General features: G+C 40.1%; 1 protein-coding gene across 5 annotated transcripts in view; it reads right to left on the reverse strand.

The window, feature by feature from the left end:
• Positions 1-13,739, reverse strand: part of CACNA2D1 (calcium voltage-gated channel auxiliary subunit alpha2delta 1) — a 370,898-nt gene that overhangs the window by 152,936 nt on the left and 204,223 nt on the right. For all 5 annotated transcript variants that reach the window (XM_081023487.1, XM_081023486.1, XM_081023485.1 and 2 more), the window contains exon 6: positions 6,212-6,341. In XM_081023487.1, coding sequence (XP_080879613.1) covers positions 6,212-6,341 — 130 coding nt within the window. The remainder of the gene's footprint in view (positions 1-6,211; positions 6,342-13,739) is intronic.

A 13,739-nucleotide genomic window follows, 5' to 3' on the forward strand; every position in this document is an offset into this window, starting at 1 on the left:
CTGAGTCTGAGCTGCTCTCTGTCACAGGCTCTCCTTGCTCACTAAAGGCTGTTGCTTCTTCAGCACCCAACCATTCCTCCCCCACCCCTTCTCCCTCTGACCACTCCTCAGTGTCCCACCACCAATCCCCAGGCTCTGAGCCTTCCTCCTCTGGGGCTTCCCTTGGGGTTCCCCAGCTGGTACCTCCCACCACTCCTCATCATCTAGCCAGTCCTTGGATAATTCATTAAAATTCATTAAAATTAAAACATGTCTTGTTCCTCCAACCTCTGTTCTTCCTAGTACTATACGATGCATAATAATATCAGCTACAAGTTCATTTTCAGTGGTACTACAGGTGTGGTAAAACTCATTCCAGCCATTTTGAATAATGTTACAGAGGAGTAGGGACAAATAAATTGATCAATTTCAGTTTTTCATTATTCCAAATGTAAATTCAGTTCCCCACATTTTCCACAGTTTGTTGGTTTATTTCAGTGTCCTCATGAAAACTCCGCAGCATTTTAATGTGAATTTCCCTCAATATGAACATGCACTTTTGCATAATAAACACATTTTTGCAAAGCAATTTGCCCAATAACATGCACTGGGGGCACTGAGGTACAGGGGGAGAGGAGAAAATGGGGGGTACTGTGGCCGCAGGGACAAGACAGCTTAATTCGATACAACTCAACACAACAAAATTCCAAAAAGTGCTCATTCCCAAATAATAATAAAAAGGATGAGTCCTACCCACAGCTCACTAAAAGATGAACACCACAGTCCAGAATTCATAATACTGTATGACCCAAGTTAGCAACCAAAATCCTGGACAAACAGGAAACTCTAAGTCTGGAGCCTAAAAGCTGAACATGGCGGCAACAGGACTGCTTTCCTGGGGAGAACACTCCACAAAGATATTAGAAGAGGGTAGCCAAAATCAAAGTCTTCCCATTAAACCAATGATTAATTTTAATAATTTACATTGCATATGTAATGTTTGATACTTATTAGCATTAGAAACAATGATTATTTATGCAATGTCTTAATTTTTCTAGGTGTTGTACAAAAATTAAGAAAACAACACAGGCCCTGCCCAAATGGTTATAGTATAATGAAACAGACAGAAAAACAGACAAGAATGAAAGCAAAAAATATTAGAGGATATAACCAGACTAGAAAGGTCTGCATCATGGCTTATTTTCCTTTGCAAACATATTTAGTATTTAAGCATGGTGAAGCAGCCAGTTCATTTTGAAGGCCACTTTTTCAATCGCTTGGTCATTAAATCACAGTAATTATATGGAAGCCCCTCAGGATACTCCTATTTGATGTATAATTTTTTTATAATTACAGGATTCCGGTTTTGCAGACATTATAATATGCCTCTAAATTAAAACACTCTGACATGAGAGGCATTTCAAGGTGAGAAGACAAGAGTCTCCTTGTTGGTTTTAGCTGCAATAAGCAAACACAAGGACATTAACGTTCATCCTTCATTAGATGCGTTGGTGCAGAATCTGGACTTCCTGAACACAGAATTTTAAGCTTCTGCAGTATAGAGTTCCCAAACACAGCCTTGATTTTTAGGTCCAGTTCTAATAACTAATACAACAGGCATTGGAGATTAACAGAGAACGAAGCAACAGCAGCAAAATTTATTAGTTTTATATGGGAAAACCTTTGAAGTAAAGTGAATGCTAGGAGGTTTAAGTACACAGAGGTATCTCTGTAAGAAGCCGTTTTCTGTACGAATAAAAAACACAGGTCCGTAAGTTTTTATATCCTCCATGAGCAGAACTAAATAGTTTCACAAAAAAGAACAAAAAAATGGTGCATGCAGTTTTATTACTCCTTTAAAATATTTATAAAAAAGCTAGGAAACTTTAATATCCTCTTGACACTTGATATAGTTCTAGACTGATATAGCACTGAATTCATTCACAAACATCTTTCTTTAATAGAAGAGATTCTTCTGGAAGTAAATCTTTCTTATTGCATTCACGGGAATAGTTCTTGAAAATGTACCAAATGTGCTTTTCGACCAGGCTTTTGATGTACTATTGTGAACAAGGTTTCCTTTGACTTAATTACCAGGTTCAAACCTAAAGCTCTAATGGGCAATATTTTTCTTTTTTTCTTGCTCTTTCAAGGCAGCAGGGACCAAACCCATAGAATGAAGTGTTAACTGTTATGTACTGAAGTTCTCACCCTGGGCCAGCAGGGGGATACTGTAGATAGTTATGCAAATGAAGGATCGAAAGTGACATTCAGTGATTGGATAGTTTTAGAAAGTCGCAACAGTTACAATTGTTCTGGAGCTCTATATAAGCAGGCTGACTGAGCTCCTCAGTTCAGTTCTGTTCCAGCTTACAAATAAAAGAGCTGCTTTGGAAGAATTGCTATGTCGTCTGATATGTTCGCCCACAACTTAACATTAACTATGCTCTAGAACCAACCAGTCAACCCTCCTCTGCTAGATTTAATAATAAGCCAAAAGGGACATGGGTCAAGATCACCTGTGGTTGGGCATATAGCCACCATCACCTTGTCCACATCAGCTGACTGCATAAACTGGAAGCAACCCCACACCACACAGCTGACCCTGGGATTGGGTCCTTCATCTGGAACGTCAAAAGGTGCAGAGTAGAACTGGGCTCACCTACGTTGGCAGTAGATCTGCCCAGTCTCGGCCAGAGGCTTCTTCCTGACCACAATATTTCAAATCCAGTAAGTGGTGACGGAGCTTGGAATCTCACATGGAAACCATGTTCCATGCCTCAGCTATGGTGATGTCCTTGTCCAAATTGTGTCTGGGAGGGTAATTTCATCCAGGCTAAATGAGTATGGTATGGGAATACGTTTATTTTTCATATAATAACGTTATATTACATAACGTAATATTTTATTACATAAAAAGTATACCCCAACCATAGAAAGGCAATCCTAAATTTTAAAATCAGATTTTGCCAGTGAGTCATGTTTCAAAGGGGCACCAGCAAAAATGCATAAATTAGCCCTCCAGAAATGACAGGATTTCTCATAACAGTTTAGCTGAAATGAGAGTTATCTGAAATAAGATGCTGTTTCCACCATACTCCTTCAATTACAGTGCACTTTTACATTATTAAAGTCAGAATCCCAGAGTAATCCTCCAAATCTGTGTCATTTTGACAGGCTGCACGACAAACCACAAGTTGCACACAACTTTTCCTCTGCTCAATCCTGCTGACATTTCCAACTCCACTCATTTGTCACTTACAGGTGCAGACACAAAGCAACGGACGTGAATTTTAAATAAATTCAGGTCAAACTAGGGTCTCTGATTCAGTGATACGATTTCAGTGGAGCTGGAAGATTGCAGAATTAAAATGAGCAGCGCTAAATTTCAGGGGTGGGGTGGAGCGAGGTTCCTTATTTTCCTACTTCTGACATCATTTTTATGTGAAGCAGAGCATCATATTTATTCCTTATGTTTTTTATTTGCATAATTGTTAGCTTGCATCCGCAACAGTCATTTTGGGTAACTAGGGCAGCTGTGCCACTTGCCCTATTCACACATATCTAAATGGGTAGAGTAATTATTTAGTGGGTCAGTAGGCCTTTTTAAAATTTTGGTTTGCTTTCAAGAAGAAGAATGACAGTAAATAGATATATAACACCTAACATAAACAAGCAAAAATATAGAAAAATGGCAGAGCAAGAGGAGTTGTCCATCTGTATAACAATGGGGATGGAATTTCTACAACAATATATTGTTGTGCATTTTAATACAGTACTATATACATAACCACACCTTTCTTCGGAAAGATTTTCATTGGTCGCTTCTTCTATGTTATTGTAACCTGCACAGTTCTATTCCATAACGTTATGTCTTATCCTCTTAATGTGCGTGTTTGAAAATATTTTCAGTACTTCACAAGTATGATTTTGGCTCTAACTATCATGCAGAACATTCTTTGTCCCCAATGCTTTGAGGATTTTCTAAAGGTCTTTATTCCGGAGTGACAGCAACAGCTTTCTTAACATTTTCTCCCAATAGTTTTTAACCTTCTCACAGGTCCACCAGCAATGGACAAACTCACCTTCTTTCTTTCCCCCACAATTCCAACATAAATATTTTAAGCATTTTTTATATTTTCACGCAATAAAGACATCATTTTATCTTTTTTTTTTAAAAAAAAGTGTTCCATTTTCCCCTGGAAATATTTCATTGTAAATTTAATGCCCACTTTTCCACATTTGAAAACTGCTAATATGATGAGCTTTTAAGAACTGCTAACGTACTCAAGCAGCTTAGTCATGCTGGCCACGTGACCTGTATGCCGGCTCCCTCGGCCAATAAAGCGAGATGAGCGCCCCAACCCCAGAGTCGGCCACAACTGGACCTAATGGTCAGGGGTCCCTTTATCTTTACCTTAACGTACTCATTCCTTGACTCAGTTCAATTTTGCCAGCTATTTAAATTGGCGGCAACTGATAATGCTTGTTTTAATTTACTGTATTAGTCTGAACTTTTTATTATTATTTAAAAGTTTACTTTTGTTCCTTATTCATCATGTTAGCCATCGTGGGAACATAAATCTTATGTTGGAGGTGTGGGATATAAATTATCTAAGTAAATAAATAAATAAATAAGCTGACCTGTTTTTATTTACCGTATATGCATCAGCAATGCTTTCTTCAGTTTATTAATTAAGATACATTCAAATTGTATAATCTTATTGGATTATTCCTAATTAAAAAATGTCTAATTTGTAAGTAGTGGTGGATTTATTTCTCCAATGTGCTGCTGAGCATGATGAAAGCCTATTTATTGTTGCTGTTTTATCACCCAATCTTTATATAGTGTTAGACCACAGGACCCATTGATTAAAATATCGTATCTGCCCTTCTTTATTTAACTCAGATCAGAATGAACTGAAGCTACAGTTGACTAGGCTGCAAAGAACGTTTTCCTAAATTTACCCCAAAATTTCCATGTTCCATCCCTATAAGTAGGGATGGGCACATGTGTCCAACTGCATCCTGTCCCTTTTCCCACATGGGGATGGATTACCATTCATCCTGTTCCCTGGTGGATTTTTTAGGATGATTCCTATATTTTTAAGAATTATGAAGGTACAACAGCACTACTTATGAGGTGGCCCAGGGAATGCTGCTACTCCCTTTTATTTTGTTCATTATCAGTGTAAACATGCTTTTAAAATGCTGCAGGAAGAGGCCACACGTTGCTTCGTACAGTGGTACAAGCTTTACCTTGGACCACCTAGTTAGCAGAAGCTTGGAAAGAATCTTTTTCCCAACATGGAGTTTGAACTCACATCTCTGAGATTAAGAGTTTTATGCTCTACCAAATGCAAGTTTAAATCTGGAATGGCCACTCCCCCTTCTAATTTTGTCCTCTTCATTACAGCAAAGCTAAATCTCACCTTCTTCCATTCCCACAATGGGGAATGTAGGCTTGTGTGTCTTGCACAGCCTCCTGGAACACATGACCAGCACTCCATATGTCTATGTCCTATGTACACCTGCCTATGTCCACATAATGTCCAATCTACCAGAAGCCTAAAATAAAGGAAGAGTGGATCGTGCCCATGTGTTTCAGTTCATGCATGGAAACCTCACTGAAACTGTAGCACAATAGGTGAACATAAAGCAGGTCTGCAAGGTGGGAAAGGTAGGTGTCTGAATACAGGAAAGCACAATCCTGCTCTTCAGAGAGGTGTAGATTCCATGTACCTTCAGATACACAGGGCAGCTTCTGTCCCTTTCACATACTTTAGAAGAAGCATTTTAACATTAGCCCAGGCAATTCTTCTGTGCCACAGTGCCATTATTTCCACTGCTGCCATTTTGTGAAAAATACTCTTTCAAACTCTCCAGGAATAAACATTACATACCAGCTCTACCTGCAATCTACATCTACCTCTCTACCTCTATCTACATCTGCTATCTACATCTATCTCTACCTCTATCTACATCTGCTTCCTACCCCATAGTCACTACTGCTGCTCTTGCACAGTGTGGATGTTGAATCCCTGAGGAGGACCACTGCTAATCAAATTAAAAGCCACATCACACTGGCTTCATCCCTGACACGTGAGATGGGGTTAGCTCATGAGGCGAGGGGAGAGGAGAGCCCAAATAAAGACAAGTCATAAACAAATTAGGGCTATATACCCTTCATGAATGAGGAGCATAGAACTTTGGAAATTGATGCACTACTTACAGCCTTCATATATATCCGTAGGTATGTGGACTGCTGCATTCTGGTAGGATGTTTGCCGACCAAAGATGGGATCTTCCTCAAACACCGGTTTGATTCTCTGACTACCAGTTTCACTCTCGTTTCTTCCAGACTTTTCCAGAAAAAAAGGAGGGAAATATTAAAGCATACGGCAAACATTATTCACACAAATACATGGAGGGGTCCAAGGGCTGGCCTCCACAAGAATCTCATTAGCATCACTTAGGATCATAGACTGGTGGAACTGGAGGGTTGGAAGGGACCATGGGGCTCAGCTCAATGTGTCACGGGTGAGGGATACAATTTTTGAATGTTTTCCTGCATAAAAAGATCCTTGCAAGTTGAAAGGTAGCCACCTATACTAGATTTCTATGAGCATGCCCTTTTTAAATGTAAGCGTTCAAAATGTGATCCACCAGCTGAACCTGCAAAGTGGTATAGTCAGAGAGAAGAAGCAGAGTTCACTGCTGCGACAGGCCAGCTCCATCATGCATCCTCTCCCCTCAACTGTCCCTGGGAGGCAGCCATTTTATCAGGTTGCCTCAGTGGGAGAGACAGGAAACAGGGCTCATTGGATCTGCTTTGCTGGTGGTCCAGCTCCATCAGGAACATCCTGCCTCTGAACTATGCCAGTTGGTCAATAATAGGGACAACTGTCTAGAAATTTGTGCCTGAGTTTTACTTTCCTCTTCCCTCCTAGCCCCTCTCTCCTTCTGTGTTGTGTATTTGTTTATTTATTTATCTGAATGTAAGCCTGTGGGTAGGGAGCGCCTTGTTTTGATTTCATGTAAGACATTCCAGGAACCTTTTCTGGAGGCCGAAGAGTGGGGTACAAATGCTCTAAATAAATAAATTATGCAACCCTACTCCAAACCAGCTGACTTCATTCTGTTGCATGCGTAGAGTTGTGCATCTCTGTTCTGCACATATACTACAGAAAGAAACCAGCAAGGCTGAAGAGCAACCCATCACTCTTCTCTACTCACAATGCTGCTACAAACTGAGGACTGTAAGGATGGGGAGAAGTGATGCAGACTGAATGAGTGAGACTGCCTGTGTGGAAGAGCATTAAAGAATTGTATCTCCCCCCACACACACACCTGGAAAAAGGTGTCTGAGAAGTGGCACAGGCTATCTACAATGTCAGGACTCCACCACCTTAGTCACTGAACTTTTTTCAGGATAGATGATGCCATACCCCCCAACATTTCCCTGATGAAAATAGGGACCTCCCATTCCATAGTGATAATTTTACTATTTATACCCCACACATCTTACTGAGTTGCCCCGGCCACTCTAGGCAGCTTCCAACATATATAAAAGCACAATAAAACATTAAACATTTTTTAAAGAAAACCTTCCCTACGGAAGATTGCCTTCAGATGGCTTGGGAGTCGGATAATTCCATACCCTCCAACATTTCTCCAATGAAAATAGGGACATCCTAAGGAAAAGTGGGACACTCTGGGGTTAAATAAAAAACTGGGAGGGCTTCTCTCGGTCAGGGACGTCCCTGGAAAGTAGGGACACTTTGAGGGTCTGTGATGCCTTCTTTTCAGACATTAAAATAAATGTGTCGGTTGAGGCAAAGCCTCCTGCTGCTGCAATGGTGCATCCTATAGAATATTGAAAGTGCAGTCAAACCAACAATTCATGTTTTGCTAGACAGGCACATGAGAGAAGCTGAAGCTCACAGAGTTTTCCTGCAAGTTTGCTGGAGAGGATTTTGTGAGAGACACTCCCACTGCTGAAGTGAGATGATGTGTCACACATGCATCCCTTTGATAAATATCCTTGTACACTCATTTGTTTCCCCAAAATAAATACCAACAGTAGCACTACCTATGCTCCCATTAAACTGTGCAAAGAGCAATACTTAAAACTATTAACTTATATTTCCCTTTGTGTAGCATCCAGAAGGAAAGCAGCCATTTACCACCGTAACATGCCCTTCTTTGGCTTTTATAAAATAGCAACTAAGGAACATTTCTTAGCATGTGGCCTACCATATGTGGTTGCTTAATCTTGACCACATTTTAGAGCAGGTATGGAGAACTTATGGTCCATTTAGATATTTGTTGGACTCTGATTCCCATCAGCCCCAGCCACATGATGGGATTTGTAGTCCAAAAACGGCTGGAGGGCCACAGGACCCCCACCCCTGCTTTAGGGCCATTTCACCCATTGTATGTATATACTTAATACTATGTTAAACAACCCACTGTCATAATAAATCCACATCTCCATTGTATCCACCCTTGTTCTTTCATAAGACACACAAAACAATTCATGGGACCTTCCTTTCTGTGGCTGGGCTTTACCTTCCTACCCAGATCGCACTGTCTGAAATGTGCGGCATGTAAACAAATTTGATATTCTGCTAGGATGCAGGATATCAGAAAGATTTTCATTGGCATGCAAACCTAGGTTGTGCTTTTGACAAATGTTTCAGACAGCTGACATCTCCAATGTCATTTTAGTGTATGCTTCTAGAGTGGCACAATGCTACTCAACTGCGCATGGGAGTGGGTTTTGTCATTGTCAACTATGGTGAAGGAAAGCACTATACACTGACATATCCTCCAACATTTATCGTATGAAATAGGGACATCCTAAGGAAAAGAGGGACATTCCAGGATCAAATCAGAAACCGGAATGGCTTCTGTAAATCCGGGACTGTCCCTGGAAAATAGGGACACTTGGAAGGTCTGAACTAATGATACTCCAGCACATCAGCAACTGCACACACAAACACACATGTGCACACAGAGCTCTGGAACACAGGCAGTGAAAAGTATTTCCAAGTACTGCTTCAGTCCCTATAGTTTTCCTGTTGCTTTCCTTCACCTGTAAATAAGGTATATTTAAGTGTATTAAAACTATAGCTAGGATAATCAATGGTATATATTTGTGAGATATAATGAAGTTTGCTTCATCCACTTCTCAAACAAACAAATTATTTTGTGCAACAATAAAACCAATAAAAATGGTAACAGAAAACAATAAGCACAACACAACTGTATGAAGTACACACTGGCGTGATGTTGTTTGATAAAGTAATTTCTCATCCAATAAATGAAATAAGCCTCTACCTTCACCATGTGATTAATAAAAATCACACAGTAAAAATATTGCTCAAATGATGTAATAATTATTTTGACTTCAGGAAACCTCATGAGAATGCTTACAATAATATACCCGTCACACAATAATGGCTCTAAAATTATTATTCTTACCAAAAACCTAAACTGTATTTGCTACATTTTCCATATCTCCACAAACCTTTTCATTTTTTTTAAAGCAACACACCCAAAACAATGAAGCTCATATATTGTAAATGAAAGTAATCCAAGGCAGCTCTGAATACAATTAAAACCTATCTCCAACCAATTTCTCTCCTGAGGTAGGAGCTGAAATGCAATCAATAATGGCACAGGAAAATCCCACAGGAGACAGGGCCCGAAGATTAATTTTCCATCTATTCAAACTTGGCCTTCGCTTATTGAATTACATTGTTACCTACCACTGACAGTCAGCAAAATCTCTCTCTCTTTTCTGAAATAAATCTCCTGACCAATTTGTCCCTGCCTTGGGTAGCAGATAGCATCCATTTCTTTTCAGTTCGCATTTTGGGGCATTATCTTAAAGAACTATGACCCTCAGTTCAGTTAGCCAGAAGGATGTCAATGTACATCTTAAAGGCTAACCTACAGAAGGAGTTCTGATTTTGTAAGCAAATGGGCAGGCCAACTCCAGGGGTCAAATAGTCTGCGCTGGAGACAAGGGCTGTGCCAAAATTGAAAGGATGAGCCTGGGCTAAAGAGCTCTATGTAAGCATGAAGCCCTGGTTTTCCTTCTTTCTTTGAAACCATCTGCACTGAAAATATAGGAAGGCATTTGTACAATCTGATTTAAATAAACATTTGAAAACAGTTTTTTAAAATTTAAAAAATGTACAACAAACGTTAGAGGACAAAGCCAAATAACCTTCCCTCCCCTCCCTTTCTCATTCTTATTGCAAGATGATAGAGATAGATAGATAGATAGATACCCACCACCCAAGAATTAATTAATGGAAGGATTTTGATTGGAGGTCAGTGGAAAAGTACAGGCTAAGATTCCTTTCCAAGCCAGGGCCTCACCTGGAATAGAGGTAGTAACATGACAAAAGGGGTCAGGGGCCCATCTGAGAGCCTGGGCAGACAGAGGTTGCCATGGTGACAGGATGTGGGTTCGAAGTGACAGGAATAGAGAGCAAGGTGTGCTGGGAAGAAGAAGGGGAAAGAAAAAACTGGGGTCCGTCTTGGGCAGGCTGCCTGTAGGACTGCAGGGCAGCACTGCTGTGGGAGACAAGCCCCTCTCTTGAAGTGATCTGGACTCCCTCATTGCAGACTGAAGGTGTAAATAGGTGAATAAGTCATATTTCTTAAAGCTACAACAGTCTCCGCCGTGTCTCAATTCTCCAAAGGAGCACAGATCCTGGGTGAATGCCTAGAACCCCCTGGAATCTTGCAGAGAGTGGGGATGGCACCCAACTTTTGTAACAATACACATCTCCCGACAGTAGTATTTGTATACACATAAATCATTATAGAGGCATTAAGAAATATATCTGGATTAATTTGTTAAAATGATATGCGAAGCCACTTCATTAGTATTGGCCTAACAACTTGCGTTCGTTCCAAGTTGTTGCTCTGTGGAGTACTTCTATTCAGCCAGCTCGTTGCACCTTATTTTGTGATTCACCATTACATCCACCTCAACCAGGTTTTCTATTCCCCCCCCCCAATAGTCAGTCACTATTTCATGGCCAGTAGGCTATTTGGGGGGGTTCCCCCACTTTGGGTATTTTGTGCCTGCAAACCTCAGCCCTAAATTACAGAAGCAGAGGAAATGGTAAGAAGCTGAGATTTTAACTGATCTCACTGTGCTTTTAATTATTTTATGGAGTGGAGTCCAAAATATTTAGACAACAGGGCAAATTCATCACATGTGTAAATACTATTGACAGATCACTTATCAGAATTCCACTCATTCTGGAACAAGATACAGATTTAAAATAACCCTGTTTCTTTTGAATTTACACTAGAGGTAAACTTTCACAAACTGAAGTGTAATGAAATCTTAAGGGGAAAGTCAGAGTAATAGTGCTGAATGAAGAAAACTCAGAACTTTCAGAGGCACCTGATTTTGCATGACCTACATTGCTTTCTATAAGGTGCCTAGAGAATACTGAAAGGCACCTCTGAAAATTTAACTTTAATCTGGCATTAATTTGGCATTATAATGGCATTATACCCCATTCATCTGACTGGAGCGCCCCAGGCATTCTGAGTGGCTTCCAACAAAGTATGTAAACATTTATCAAACATTAAGTCATAGATAGGATTTGTTATATCATTTATGATCTCCCCTGCATAATTTCCCCCCATTATAAACAAAAAGAAATCAAAATATTCAATGCTTTGGGTTTTGGTGACAATGAAGTGGGATAAAAGTGATGCTATCAGATGAGATGCAGGTCCTAATTAACTTCTGAATGACTGCCTGTCAGTTTCTACTTTAATAAAATGGCAGATCGCAAAAATAACACAAAGTATTGACTCAGATATAAAGCAAGATGTTGGGAGTGTGTAAAATGGCAAAAGGGAGAAATACTTTAAAGCTGAAGACAATCCTAGCAAGTTATCAGGGTACACACTCGGAGCCGAAGCAGGAAAGGAGTGGTTCGGCTCTCCAGCTGAAAGGGCAGCTCTGTAAAGTATTTTGTAAGAGTCCATGAAAAGTTAACAATAGATAGCAAGCATAACTTGCTGAAAGAGACGCATTTTAAAAAGAAAACTGACACTACTCAGATTAAAACAGTCCCCATAAAATGAAATGCCTTTTTACATGGGAAAAAGTATAACAATGGACAAAATCCTAAAATTAGCAGAAACTCCAGGATTACAACTCTCAATAACAGAGGCAAACCCGTTTGCAGGTGGAAGGCATAATAGCAGAACTGACCTTTCGTAGCTGCATGGGCAAAAAATATTTCTGCATTTAAACCGCAGGTTACTTAATATTCACTACTGAGTTGGGAGGACTTCATGTGGATATAGAATTACTGCCTGAGTGGCCTTGAATAGCATCAGTAAAAGAAATGCATAATCAAGACTAGTGTATTGGCTAGAGATGTGACTGATACCTTGTCTGCAGATTTATTTATGACAGTAGAGGATATAATGAGATATAGCAGTACAGCAAGAAAGGTTTAAAGCCAAAGAACTAACTGAAGAGAATGGAATGAATATGTTAGAGATCTCAGAAGTAAATTAATGCTTCAATGCTACACAAATTACCTGCCGACTGTCATTGAATTCAGCAGTATTTACTTCTGAGTAAACATCTACAGGAGTTAAGCTGCCTTTGTGTCTCTTCCAGACTCATTCCACCCATCTTGCCTTACCACGCTATCTACCCATAATGACTATCAGAAGCCAATTTTGATAAATGGGTCTTGCTGGAAGATGTCTAGATTGGCCAATTTCCAGGGAACTGAAATTGCAGATCTGACAGGTCTGACCAAGAACTACTTCTGCGTTTTCTTGCAGTATTTGCTTTGTATGCAGCAGGCAAATTTGTTTCAGTTTGTAATGCTGACGTAGAACCTATTTTAGCTAGAATTCATGACATAAGTAGCACGAGAAAGGCTCCGTGGTGATGTAAACCTTGTGTGTGAAAATGCTCCCAAATGCGCACCATGACCCAGGGCTCAGGACTGGAGCTTCTGTTACTATGGCTGGCATCTGTTCTTCTATGTCCTTGTTCTTTTGATACATATGGGCGGAGATTCTTGCTATTCTGTCTTAATTGGGTTATGTGCCACTTAACCTTGCCAAAGCTGACAAAGCTAGGACTTGCCTAGAGTTTAAGAGCCATGCAGTCGCAATGGCATGGGGCCCTTGTCCGAAATGCATTTAGCATGAGCCAACAGCAATGCTCTTGCAGCAGAGTTTAAAATACTAGCAGTCTACAAAGATGATGGACTAGAGAGTACAAAGGGTGCTGCTACCTGTGTCATTGCTAGCAGGCAGTTAAAAGGTTTGGGACCATAGCCTAGGACTGAGCAAAGGGTCCATGGACCCTCCGTTCTAGTGCAGGAAAGAAAGAGAAGGAAGGAGCCCATTTCTTCTAAAACCACTTTCACTGAAAGCACCACAATGAAACACAATTTCAGTTAAATTAATTTACCAGAGAAACAATTACAGTGTACTGCTTCTTGCCACTTCCACTCAAGTTTTTTTGATATAAATGAGAGTGCTCTCAAAGGGAAGATGTATTCTATTAAAATGATGAATCACTAGCTTCAGGGTTGAATGTTGATTTTTAGCATGGCATAAACACAGCCTTCAAAGGGAATGCTTCTGGGACCAAACTAATACAGGCTTGCCTTCAAGGAAGGATTCTTTGTATTATAATTTATAAACCCCTTAAATCTTTGCAGGATACAAGTGGTGTTATCCTT

The sequence above is a fragment of the Podarcis pityusensis genome (genome assembly GCF_964106645.2).
Source record: "Podarcis pityusensis genome assembly, chromosome: 10".
NCBI lineage: Eukaryota > Metazoa > Chordata > Lepidosauria > Squamata > Lacertidae > Podarcis > Podarcis pityusensis.